This window comes from Mesocricetus auratus, unplaced genomic scaffold (assembly GCF_017639785.1).
Source record: "Mesocricetus auratus isolate SY011 unplaced genomic scaffold, BCM_Maur_2.0 Super-Scaffold_100015, whole genome shotgun sequence".
NCBI classification, from domain to species: Eukaryota; Metazoa; Chordata; class Mammalia; order Rodentia; family Cricetidae; genus Mesocricetus; species Mesocricetus auratus.
Window position 1 is genome coordinate 55615600 of NW_024429198.1, and position 13176 is coordinate 55628775.

The 13176-nt window shown below is 47.4% G+C and overlaps 1 protein-coding gene across 24 annotated transcripts in view; it reads right to left on the minus strand.

The window, feature by feature from the left end:
- The window catches only part of Celf4 (CUGBP Elav-like family member 4), a 277565-nt gene extending 266336 nt beyond the window's left edge, over positions 1–11229 (minus strand). For 7 of the 24 annotated variants that reach the window (XM_040757979.1, XM_040757974.1, XM_040757973.1 and 4 more), the window contains exon 1: positions 10615–11227. In XM_040757979.1, coding sequence (XP_040613913.1) covers positions 10615–10900 — 286 coding nt within the window. In that variant the 5' untranslated portion in view covers positions 10901–11227. Of the gene's footprint in view, positions 1–10614 lie in introns of all 24 variants that reach the window. The other 17 variants (XM_040757981.1, XM_040757986.1, XM_040757980.1 and 14 more) reach the window with 4 other exon arrangements.
- Positions 11230–13176: the final 1947 nt, after the last annotated feature.

Here is a 13176-nt window from a genome sequence, read left to right on the forward strand (position 1 = left end):
TCCAAGCAGTCTTGTTCACTTTGAGAACAGAAAAAAAAAAAAAAAAAAGGAATGAGCAGATAGTCTTTGGGGTTTTAGCTGGTGGAGCAATGCTAACGTTTCTCTCATCTCCTTCCTGTGAACACTTCCAGGGTATCCAGGGACCGCCAGGGTGAGTTTGGGCAACCCCCAAAGGAATACGAAGGTTCAAGAACCCTGACCTTTCCTTTTATCTCTTGCTGCAAGTAGGTTGGAACCTCAGTGAGAGCTAGTTTTCCAGATTGCAATATTTTCACCTCACCATGATCAGTGCATACAGAAAACACCTGAGCCTCTGGTCCCAAGAACACACCTGGGAGACCAATCCAAACAAATACTTTTCTTCCAGGACCCCTCCAAGCTGTGATGTGCAGGCCCAGTTCTCTATTCTGTCTATTCTGTCAATTGGGGACACTGCTCCAACTCTCCCTTCTTCCTTAGAGCTAGATCTCTTCTCTCTTCTCTCTTCTCTCTTCTCTCTCTCTCTCTCTCTCTCTCTCTCTCTCTCTCTCTCTCTCTCTCACACACACACACACACACACACACACACACCTGTGCAGGAGGAACAAGGATGCTTCTCCTGCCTCATCCGGTGAGACTAAGCCAAGACAAGTATTGACTTGATATAAAGATATGAATATGTTGGATAGATAAAGGTTAGGGGGATCTAATTTCTATCTTTTCCTGTCCAGAGGACACTTCTCCTCCACCTCACCCTGCTGGAAAGCAGAGGGCAGAAGAGGGAGTGTTCTTATCAGTTACACAGGAATGCCTCCATTCCCTCTGGGCTCACCCCAGGAGTTTATGAAGCCTCTGGGAGCAAGGTCTCCTCTCCCACCACACAAGCACTCTCCACATCGTCACCTCTCTGGATATTCTTAGAACCAGTCAATATGATTAATTTTACATGGGCGTAATTTCCTGCAATTGTTGTGGAGTCCTCCCGGCCTCCCCCATCAGCAGCAGCATGATACTGTTTCTGGTTATATTGGTCAACCAAGATATTGATATTATTAATAATGGATATCTATATGCTAACCTTTGTCCACACAACTGAATCACTTTGGGCTGGCTGTCACATTTCTTTAAAAGGTATTGATAAGCTCATTACAGGAAGGGCATATACACTCTTCAGTGAGCTTTCTATTTCAAGCACCTGTGAGAATCCACCTACATTGGATACGGTGAGGAGGGTAAGATGGATGCTATTTTCAAGAAGACATCTGGGTACATATGCTTGTGATGCGCGCGCTTGTGTGTGTGTGTGTGTGTGTGTGTGTGTGTGTGTGTGTGTCTTGAACACCAGCCCTTTCAGAGCTGATCAAATAGTCAATTAGAGCATTATAGGGAGATAGCAGAATCAGAAAGTCCCTACAAATACACTGTGATGTAGTGTTTGATCTTTGGATGCCTCTTGTCTCCTAGGACTTGTGAGAGGAGGTTTGACTTTACAAGGATATTATTAGGTTGATGCCTCGTTCTCTTAATTTACCTGCCAGGTGAGAGATGGTATTCACCGCGATCTGCATGGTCAGAACCAGTCACTGAAAGTTACATCAAAGACGATTTTCACGGGCTGGACTTGAGCAGCATGCTTCCTTCCTGACTTGGTTTCTTCTACTTTTGGTTGTGAGCCTAGCCTTTAACGGCTGAGCCATCACTCCAGCCCCGGACTTGGCCTCTTTATCTGTGAATAGGCAATGATAATTCATCTGGCTCTACTTTCTTAAGACCAGAAGCAGGGAGGCTGACTCAGCTCAGCATCTCAAACCTCTGCACCAATTCCCCAGTCAGAAGAATGCTTGGCAGGCCAGCAGACCTTGCTGATTCCGTGCCATGGGCCAGCCTTCTGCCTTCTGGAGGGGAATGGGTGCTGGAGTTCTGTGTTGAAGGCATGCTTTGGATGTGTGTGTGTGTGCATGTGTGCCCAGGTGCCCAGACCTCACTCCTGTGTGTCTCTGGACCTACTGTCAGGCCTACCTGCACAGATAGGGAGTTGTCAGAGATCCTGTGTTTGCCAGCTGGCTCTACAGCGGTCCCATCTCAAAATGCTCCCTTGTAGGGGTGCCCCTTCACTTGTCCCTGTGCAAAGAATCTGGTTAGTTAGAGAAATCCTCTGGATCTTCAGATACGTCATATGAACAAACCAGACATGGATTAATTAGGTGTGACTGCATCATTAAATTAGAATAATGAACAAACAGCCACGTATGGCATTCAAATCTGCCTAGAATGACTCCAAGGGCTGATTTTAACTAAGTCACCTGTCAGTTTGTGGGGCTGGGGGACACTGTTATATACTGAGCAGTGGGTTCTCCGGGAACAATCCACCCTATGTTAGGGGTGTCCTTCATTGGGCACACAGCCTCCACTGGATCCAAACAACAAGATTCCATACAATCTCATCTATGCATGCTTCAGCTGTGCGCTTTTCTCAGTGTGAAAGATGGCAGAGGCGCAGGTGCTCAAGAGACGGGAAGAAGTTGAGAGGTGTAGGTAGGGGATGGGAAAGGTATTGGTCCTGTAATATTTATATGGTGGTGTACCATGGCTTGTACATGTGCTTACACACACACACATACACACACACACACACCCTCCTCCAGTAGCTCTGTTTCCATGATTTCTATGTTTCTAACAACTCATTCTTCACATATTCATAGGTGAAATGAATCTTAGTTGTGTAATTTTAGAAACAGCTGTGGAAAGACAGCCCCAAGCTCTCAGTCAACATCACCAATCACACTTCCTATCCTAGGACAGATGACTGTGCAGAAGAAACTGTTTTTTTAAAGAAAAGGAGAGAGAGAGAGAGGAGAGAGAGAGAGAGAGAGAGGGAGAGGGAGAGAGAGAGAGAGAGAGAGAGAGAGAGAGAGAGAGAGAGAGAGAGAGAGAGAGAGAGAGAGGAGACAGAGAAGATTGCTGGCTTCACTATAAGATGGTAGGGCAGCCTAATGCATGGGGGTGGTAGTAGATCTGTTAAGTGTGTAGAAACCTTTGATCTGTGACCTCTCTTAAAGGTGATAATTAATAGTCAAATAATAATAAAATAATAATTAAAACGGGCTGTACAGCCATAAAATTACTTTGCAGTTGGTTTGTGCAGGGCTGTCCAGAGTCAGCCTCCTAAAGTCACTCTCAATTAAACCCTCCTTGCAAAGCAGCTCATTTAGTTCATTATCAGTTTTTTCCTTCTGAGTTTGATCACTACTTTTGGTATTCACAGAACTAGGTCTGTGTCTTTCTTCCTGAGGGCAGCCGTTTATTTATTCTTGCAGACGACATGTAGGATCTGCTCTTGAGCTGAGCTGCTGGGAATCGCTGTTTTTGAGCCTCAATCAGCTCGTGCTGGAGAGGAGATACAACAGGGATAAGAGAAGGCAAATTCAGATCAAGTGGAAGGGGAGAAACCCTGTGAATGCATAATCCTGAAAACATCTACTCTTGCAGGACTCAGAAACCAGAGTCCTTGCTGTAAAAGCCTGCTCCATTTCCACTCAGCAAGTCCCCAGGGGGCCCCGATGGGTACAGGGCCACAGCCACAGCCCAGCTCCATTCGCCTCCATGGACACTAGAGGGTAATCCCATGGGCAAAGACCCTGGTTTCCGAGTCTGTCAAGAGTTGGAGATGAGAACTTTGGCTGCTTCTACCATCGTGTTTCTGTCCTGGCACCCTTAACTCCACCATCATGTGATCAATAGGAATATTGGCCACATTCTTCAGGTCCCATCTTGGGTTGGGTAGACTTCCTCAGTAGCAAGGATGAGGAAAAGAGTGAGGAGAAGGTCAATGGACAATGAAGAGGCCACAGCAGAGCCAGGAGGGGAGGCCTGCTACTGATCCAGCCTCAAAAGTGATTGGATAGGATGGAATGCTTTCTGCCATTCTTGGAGAGACCATGCATTTAAAAGACATGCAGGAAAAAAGAAGTAAGGGGGAGAGGAGATGTGTTTCCTTGTTCAAATGTTTCAAAAGGAGGGCAATTGGGGGTCGGCCACACCCTGCTTGCATTTAGAGAGAATGCAGCACAGAGCTCAGAGGGCCTGTTAGGGCCAACTGAGCTTGTAAAGTAGTGTGTGTGTGTGTGTGTGTGTGTGTGTGTGTGTGTGTGTGTGTGAAAACCTGTCAAAAAAGTAGGCTGGGATGCCCAGGGGCAGTGTGTGTGGTAGGGAAGCAGTGGGTGGTGAGGTCAGTCCTGGGGAGAGCTGGGCTCTATGGCTGGCTTCTCAGATCCCAGATGTAAGGTCATTTCTAAAATGAGTCAATGGGTGAGCAGAAGAAGCAGGCCAGACTTCAAAGCGTGATGGGTGGGGGTGATGATGATGGGATTCTCTCCCAAACCTGGACTTCTGGGTGGAACAGCCAGCCAGATAAAAAGAAGCACACCTCCACACTGCATCCTGCTTGCTGACAAATCCAAGCCACGAGTTCTGAGGGGGAAGATGTATATAAACGAGGGCAGCCCTTCTCTCCAAAAAGATCCTCTCTTTGCTCCATTACCCTTACCCTGACGTTGTATATAACCCTGTGTGATGAAACTTCCCATCTCAATGCCACTGTCTCTGTCATCCCTTTCCTATGCATACATGTGTATATGTGTGCAACACACACACACAGGCCAAAGCACCTGTCTGCACCCCACCCTCTGGTACTCAGAAGCACCCTGGCTTTCACACCCTCTGGCTCTGCTCTTGGCATGTCTCGTGGGGCTCCCTTTCAAGTTCAGAAGCCACTTCCATCTCAACCACTATCAAACACCCGGCTTCCAGCTGGCATTTGGACCCTACCTGGCTGCTTTTTGAAAACTTCCGCCTGCAGTGTTGGGCCTCAGAAAGTGTTGTGTCTCCTCTACTCTATGGCCTCCCCGCCCCACACCCTTCTCAGCTAAGCTCATTCTTGGTCAAATTGGAAACTAGCCCTCTTCCAGGGACACGGAAGTTGTGAGCTCCGTAGTGTTTTCTCTAAATCTGTCTCAGGCAAAGTTGGAACCAGTTATTTTCTTAACTAAAGAGGTGGGGCCTTAACTGTCTTCTTAGGCATTCCCTCTCACCCTGGTTTATCTCGTAGAACAGTGAGGGTGATGATACTAATAATAGTAATGGTAACATGATATCAGAAATGTCCCTGGAATCACATCTCACAGGGGGCTGGTGCGGGGTCGGGGAGGAGGGGAAGGAGAGGGAGCTGGGATTGACATGTGAAGCAAGCTTGTTTCTAATTTAAATAAAAATCTAAAAATATATAAACAAATGAACTCTGAGGACTTCTCAATGACTGTTCATGGAGTTATAACCTTAGTGTGCATTTTCCTAATTGTTTTCAAGTTACGACTTGATTAAAGAAAAGCTTTGGTTTTATTTTGTTTTGTGCTTAAGAATCCACAAACACAGGACAACTAGAGGAGGGAGTGAAGGGAACTTCAAGGGGATTCTTTCAACTTGGAATGACCATTACAGTCTGGGCTGAGGGCACGTGTCAGTGTCTCTGTTGAACTGCAATTAAATCTAGGCCAGCCCTGCTTCTCATATATGTGGAATGCAGCTAACAATTCTTGAACATGGATGAACATTTGGGCACATGTGCATGCTAATTTGCCTATGTGTGCTGATTCACAGAGCATCTGTTTTAAAGATAAATAAAATTATGCTTAGAGAATAAATAACCGCCATCCTTTTAAATAAACCACCCGTCCCATTATTATTTTTTCTTTGCTTTTAAATAGGACACATCAGTATCTGGAATTTGGGGGCACTTCAATGGTTAATGTTGTTTTTGCATGCTTTAGTCTACAAATGATTTTTACTGCTCTTTTTTTGATGAAAATTTTAGAGTATATTTTTCTTGTTTTCTTTTTCTAGCTATCCTATGTTTCACGTGTCTGACAAGGTAAACCTTTCTTTCAGCAGTTGTAGGTATGCAACCAGCCATTCAGCCAGTTACTTTTTCCTGGACAAAACTGACTTTCTATTTTTTTAAAGTAATTAAAAGAAGTTCATCTTCATTGAGCTGACACACATGCTGATACTCAGTTTTGCGCTCTTAGATTCATTTGAAAATGGAAACCAGATAGTGCTTCACAGTCCTAATTCACCTAGAAACACGACAATTAAAAAAAAGCCATTTGGCTAAAATCAAGAGGTAGAAATTTGATGTTCTGAGAAACAGTTGTGTCTTCAAACTAGAACATGAAATGCAATTTTATGAAGATGGTTACAGATTAGCAAAACATAACAATGATCTCCATCTCTCTTCTTCTTCCCACTTACATACCAAATCAAGGGGCTTCAGATGCTTTCTACGTAAGTGTAGCTGGAATAAGTGGCTGTGCAATTGATAGTGAGGATATATTAAAATGATACCCCCCACAAAGCCGAATCCACAGAAGACTCTGTTATTCAGTTCCCACCCGTCTTCTGCATGGAGTGTGATATTACCGGAGGCTGCTGCCCCTACAGCAGTAGCCTCTGGGTTTGAAGCCTCCTATCCCTAATCTCAGGATATCACTAGAGTAGATTTTTGACCATGCAGTAGCTAAAAATCTCCATGCAGAATAGTTATCCAGGTGCAGAGATGTTCTGACCAGATAATAAGAGGGACTCTGATGGGGATTTAGCTGTTTAGATTTAAATGCGTTGCAGGCTCCCAGAACAAGTACACATCAGTAGTAAAGACAGTTTAAACCTTTGGGGACAACCCTATGTGTATATTATATTAATTTATAAATATTATACTAAATACCACTTAAATTGGACTTAAATGACTTCAAAGATAATACATTATAATATGGCTATCCAGAGAGCACTAGTCTTTATGTATCCCAGTAACTCAGTCTTTGCTGCCTCCTATTTGCTAGACAGGACCAAAGTTGTGAACGGATTTCTGGTGTATTCATGTGTGATGCAGTGGTGTATGCATGTGTGCGTGCATGCGTGTGTGTGTGTGTGTGTTCATGCATGTGTGTACAGGCCTGGATATGTGTGTGTGTGTGTGTGTGTGTGTGTGTGTTTATGTGCTATCAGTTATCCAGGAAACAAAAAGAAGTAAAAGAAAAATAAGAAAGGAAAGAAGTAGACTAGTGGATGACCTATTCCTTTTTCCAGGAAAGAAAAATCCTACAAAACAGGGCAAAATTGGCCCTCAGCTCATTTCTGCTGCTATCCCGGGAATTGGCCTCTCTCTTGTTTGATCAATACTACAATGTCTTTCTCTTTGGAGTCTGAAAAAAACACGATCTTTCCAAAAGTGCCTCGAATTGGGGGGAAGAGAAGGTTCTAGTTAGCGAGAGTTTGCATCACGGTGGGCTTTCTTCTGTGCGGATTGTTTCTTTGATTCTGATTTGGCCCCCTGCTCCCCCTCTTTATCTGCCTACCACACAGACCCCTTCCCACCGATTGCTTGCTGGTCTCTAGGGGGGTAAATTTACCTTTACAGTAATTATCCCACTCTACAGCTGCTGTTTGCTGCTTCCCAGTCCAACAGTCTTTTCTGGATATGGGGGGTGGGGATGATCCACAACACCCACCCACTCCCTCATCCACGGACTCTCGATCCCACTGGAGTAATTGCCTTTTAAGGGGCACTCTATGCATGGCAGGCATTCCATTAACCCTTGGAACTCCTCCCTTTCATAGTCACCTGAAAGGGCAGGTGGCCAAGAAATGGATGCCTACCTGAAACCTCATGCATCTCATTAAGTTTTTACTGATTTTTTAGGAACCAGTATTGTACACATGCTGCCCACACTGGAGGTCAGTGTCTTGTTAGGTCTCTCTATTATATCCCAGTGTAATTCATTAGAAGTTAAACACTCATATGACCTGAAACCAAGCTTAACAAAGGTATGGTTCCATCCCTACCCTCACACTGTCAGTTTAGAGGTTGGGAAGATGTAGCAGCCAAACGCAGCTTTCATTCTTCAAGTCTCATCCTGCTTTTTTAGGTAAGAGTAATTAATCACCAATTGCAAGCAAGTAATTTTTTTAGGTGGCCTGAGGCTTATTCTATCAAGGTTAGCTAATAAATCAGACAGCATCAGTGAAGTAGGAGTTCAAACTCTACTAGGACTGAACAAACCTGTTCTTAGAAATGCTCGAATTTATTCAGATCTCTGGGAGCCTCTCAGTATTGTCAGGGATGTGGTGGCCCAACCCTGATTCTTAAAAATCAGAAGGATGGAGAAGCAGGAACTTTCTTAAGGGAAATATATACACCACAATTATGAAAGGCAAGGGGCAGCAGTAAGGCACCCAGCATGCCAGAGCCAAAGGTCCTGTCTGTCACAGATTGAGCCAGTTTGCAAGAAGACTTATTTGGGAAATGAAGTTTTGCCTGTCTTAGGAATCCTGGATAAACATGTACACTATATATACGTGTGGTGTGTGTGTGTATGTGTGTGTGTATTCACATGTATGCATGTGCACCAAGCCTCTATAGCATCATGATGTAAATGACAGAAATTCTTTGCTATAATATGAGAGAGTTCAATTTACACTAGAAACAAAGTGGTGGTATCATCAAGCAGTTGCTGAGAAGAAAACATGGAATAATGCTAAAGTTTATCTGCACAGGAAATAGAGAAGTAATAAGGTGATCCAATACAGAGCCCACAGAATATCCAGCTCCCCACAACTGTCTTTTGCCTCTGGTGGATTCTGATCTCTTAAAACTTTGAAATCTTAAATTACTGATTGTTAAGATGGGCAGCCTCCCTCCCCCATGCTGCTAAAATTCTATTATTACTATTTTTAAAACTGAGGACCTATTAGAATGACAAAGGTTTTTATACAAACCTTGATTAGCTTCTAGGGAGCTTGATTGGAAAGGGAAAAACTACAAAGACATGGTTGCCTCCTGAGGGAGGGGAAAAGAAAGTGTTTTTTTCCAAATATTATTTTGAAGCCTGCCTCCCCCTTCCCCCTTCAGTCTCTTTTCTGAACAGACATTTTCTCCATATTGGATAAAGGTTGTTTTCTCTTTCCATGACAGCCCCCACCCTTACCCCACCCCAACAAATCTAGTATATTTCCATTCTGCTGTGTTTTTTTGTGCTACTCAACATGCCATTAACTTTAAGATTTACTCCTCAGCAGGCAAGCTGGAAGATGCTAAAGCCAATAAAAACTGCTCTCTGGGACTCCAACTACGAAGACTTTGGAGCTCTGTTTAGTATTCCCATGAAGGGAGGGCTGGGGAATGAGGGTGGTTGTGGTAGTGAAATCCTCTGCTGCTTAGAGAGCCACTCAGCTCTGTGTGCTGGAGGATCAGCTCTGTTCAGAGTCCATTTGTGGCCAAAGACAAGGCAGCTCTCTGTGTGGGGGTGGGTGTACGTGTGTGTTTTCATCTTCCAAACCACCAGCTCTAACACAGCATCTTCCGTGGCTCTCCACACTGCTGTTTATTAAAACCGAACATCCATACATCCCTACAACTTCCTTAGCCCCGTACTCCTTCCCTGCCTGGCCATCAATCTCTCTCAGAAAGCATTTAACTTGCCCACACAGCTCCAGCACCGATTAATCCCTAGTGCACATCCTATACATTACTGTTAGGGAGCGGAGCACTGGGCTAATTTCGTCACCCACCAGCCACCCACACACATTCTACAACTGAACTCGTTTGGGGCTCTGCCTTAAAGATAATAAAACAAGGAGAAAACATGCAGGCTGCAGACAATCCCATGACCACTTTCCTAAAAAGTTGTTAGGTTTTAATTCTTTGATTATTCTGTCCTCACCTTCCCTAGGCACTCACTAGCAGTGATTGCTTCTAGGGAGAAATAATATACTATGAAGCTCCCTGTATGATGAGTTTGGGATAAATTAAGGTTTACCTCTCAAAACACATCTCTTACAGGCATATATTCTTCCCCAAATCACAGCCTCACTGAGGGAGGGGATTGTTCAGGTTTCCTAGACCCCTTACTCCACCCAGGGGATGACTTTCCTTGCTAATTCTTGCCTTGGGTTTTTATCACTCCTTCCAATATCCAAAACAGCCCCTTCTCACCAGTCACACCACAACCAGACTACTGAGGCACATATCTCGCTAGGGAGAGTTTACTGTTAAATTGATAGCAAAATAAAAAAATATCTCTTTGAATTTGTTACCCCTCTCCCCTTTAGACGGTCCCACTCCTGCTGTTCTGGCCCACACAGAGGAGGGCAATTCCCGTAGTGTTTTCAGCACCACGGCGATGGACAGCACCCCAGATCCCGGGCCAGCTGAGTGCCCGCTAGTCAGCTCAATTTTCTGGGTTTGCACGGAAGCAGCTGTCCCTATCCCAATCTTTCAAGTCTCTAGATCCAAAGCCCTCAGCCTCATTTGCCCCCACCCCTTCTTTCTTCTCAGCTCCCGTCTCCACTGCCCTCTCTACCGCACTGCTTCCATCGGCTGCTCGCCCCAAACCCAGCCTTGTCCCGGCGAACATCTCCCCACACACCCCAGCTCGGTCTCCGCTGCCGAGCGCCTCCCTCCTCGGCGCCCGCCCGCGGCGGCTCGCTTTCGCCCCGTCTCCCGCTTGCCAGTCGCTGGCCGGCCAGTTTGCTGCCCGCCCGCTCCTGCTCCCCGGCAAAGTTGGGAGGGAAAGGTGCTCTCACCTTTGTGCATGCCTGTGAACCTGTCCTTCAGAACCGTAAGCTCGTAGATCTTGCCGAACTCCTCGAAGAGGGGCTTGAGGTCCTTCTCATCCAGGTTTCGGGGGATCTGCCCAATGAACAGCTTGATGGCATCGTGGTCCTTCATGGGAATGGTCGACGGGTTCCCCGGGCTGTGGCTTAATCCGTTCATGTGCCCGGCGCTGCCCGGGCTGCTACCGAGCCCGTTGGTACTGAGGCTCGCGTTGTCAGCCTGTCCGTTTGCTAACGTGGCCATCTTTATATACATAGAGAAAAATCTTTCCTTTTATTCTTTCTCGCTCGCACTCTCTCGCTCCTCTCCCTCACTAGCTCGCTCGCGCTCACACACGCACACGCACACACACACGCGCACACACACACACACTCACACACACACACGCGCGCACACACACATACACACCACACACATACACACGCACACACGCACACACACACACACACTCACACACTCGGGTTCTCTCCCCCTCGGTTTCCTACACCTCGCTCTGATCTTGGCTCTCGTTCTATGCTCTCTCCTCGCTTCTCTTCTCTTCTCTTGCTCTCTCTCTCTCTCTCTCTCTCTCTCTCTCTCTCTCTCTCTCTCTCTCTCTCTCTCTCTCTCTCTGTCTGTCTCTTTCTCTCTGTCTCTCTGTCTCTGTCTCTCTCTTTCTCTGGGTCTGATGTGATTTTTTTTCTTCTTTTTTCTTTTTTCTTTTTTTTTTTTACATTGAACAGACAGGATCTCTGTCCTTTCGGTTTAAACAGGCTGGACCGGTTCAAGTTCCCTGCCAGACCAGGGGTGGGGGCGGCGAGGGCGCGCGGTAGGAGGAGGGGAGAGCGGGGGCCGAGAGTGGGCGCGCTGAGGGGCGCACGAAGGCAGGCAGCGGCCGGGGGCAGGGCGGTCGGGGCGGCGCCGGCCTCGCGCGCCTCCCCCGTCGGCGGCCCCGCGAAGCGGCGGTGGTACAGTCCGAGACGTCCCCCGGCTATAAATAGCGCCAGGCGCAAGGCTCTTTGGGAGGCGCTGAGATTCCGGGCCCCGCATTCGCGGGCAGCGGGTGCCTGTTAGCCACCGGGGCTCCTGGTCTCTTCTCTTTGCCTTTTGGAGGTTATTTTTTTTTTTCTGTAATAGCAGCAGGTGCAACCTTTTGTATTTTCAAAGCATTGATTTTCATTTTCGTGTGGGTAGGTAGGGGGGCGTTATCCACTTAGCTGCGCTCTGTTAGGGAGACAGGCGGGCTAAGCTAAGGCAGGGACGGCGGGCGGGGCGGCGGCGGAGGTGGAATGGGCGCTTTTCTCTCCCATCTGGCTCCACTTATTTATTTATTTAGACTAGAAAAAAACCAGCCGACTTGGAGGGAGTCCGCCCAGAGACCTGAGTGCGCACTGATCAGTGTCGAATGGAAAAAACAACAACAACAAAAACAACAACCCCCAACACAAAAACAACAACAAAAAAAGCGCTACATAAATATACATTATGTGGATAAATCTGTAGACAGGAGCTCTAGCTCTCGCGCTCTCTGTTTCTGTCTCTGCTTTTCTCCCTCTCTCACTCCCAACCTGCCACAGCAGTCCCTAAATTTCTCCTTCCTATTCTGCATCCACCGACACCGGATCCACCTGGAGGATGGGGTAGTAGAGCAGCCCCGAGCCGCGCCAGAAGCTCAGGGAGTAGAATTCGCCTTGGTTCTCCGCCCCAGCCCTCTCAGAAGGCGGGAGGGAGTGTGTTAGTCCCGAACGACTTCTCCCGTCCGGACAGCGGCCGCCAGTGCCGCCGGTGGCTGGAGGGAGAAAGGTAGGAGCCGGGGCTCCCGGCCGGCTCGCCCACAACGGATGAGGAAGGCACTGGGCGCGGTGGCCAGAGCCCGAGAGCCAGCTCGGGAGAGAGGCTTGGTTTTTGTTTTCTTTCTTGTTTTACAGAAGCAAATTGGACAATTATTTTCTTAGTCCATTGTCAAAGAAATGAAGCCCGCCCCGCGCTCCTGCTTCAGCGGGAGGTAGTCTGGCGCGGCTTGCGCCGCCCTGCATCACCCGGATCCAGAGGGGCGAAGCGGGGAATCTTGAGCGCGGGGTCTGGCCGCCGGGATCGTGCAGCGCGGGACCCCCGCCGGGCCCGCGGGGCTAGAACCTCATCCGCTCGCGAAAGGGAGTGGCAGGCGCAAGAGCTGTCCCGTCTCTGGGGGCGAATAGTGGTGGTGAACTTGGCTGGGGCAGCCGTTTTTCATTCTCAGCGTGTTTACCTGCACCCCTATTCTCTCCCACGTTTGCTTTTCTCGGCTTCAGAAACCCGGCCAATTAAAATAACGCGCCCATTCTCCCTCAGGCTGCGGGGCCCAGAGCTGGGACAGCAGGCGGAGCTGCTGGCTCACTCCACCTCCCCCCACCCGTCCAGACCCTCGCTGGCCGCTTTCTGGCTTGGGTGGGGGGTGTCTCTGTTCTTAACCCTGAATTACATTACTAGGCATTGTGCTTAAATTTCAATTTAAAGAAGCGAGACTCTAATAACTTGAAAAACCCGGCCAAGCATTCGGTACAACCAGAAGG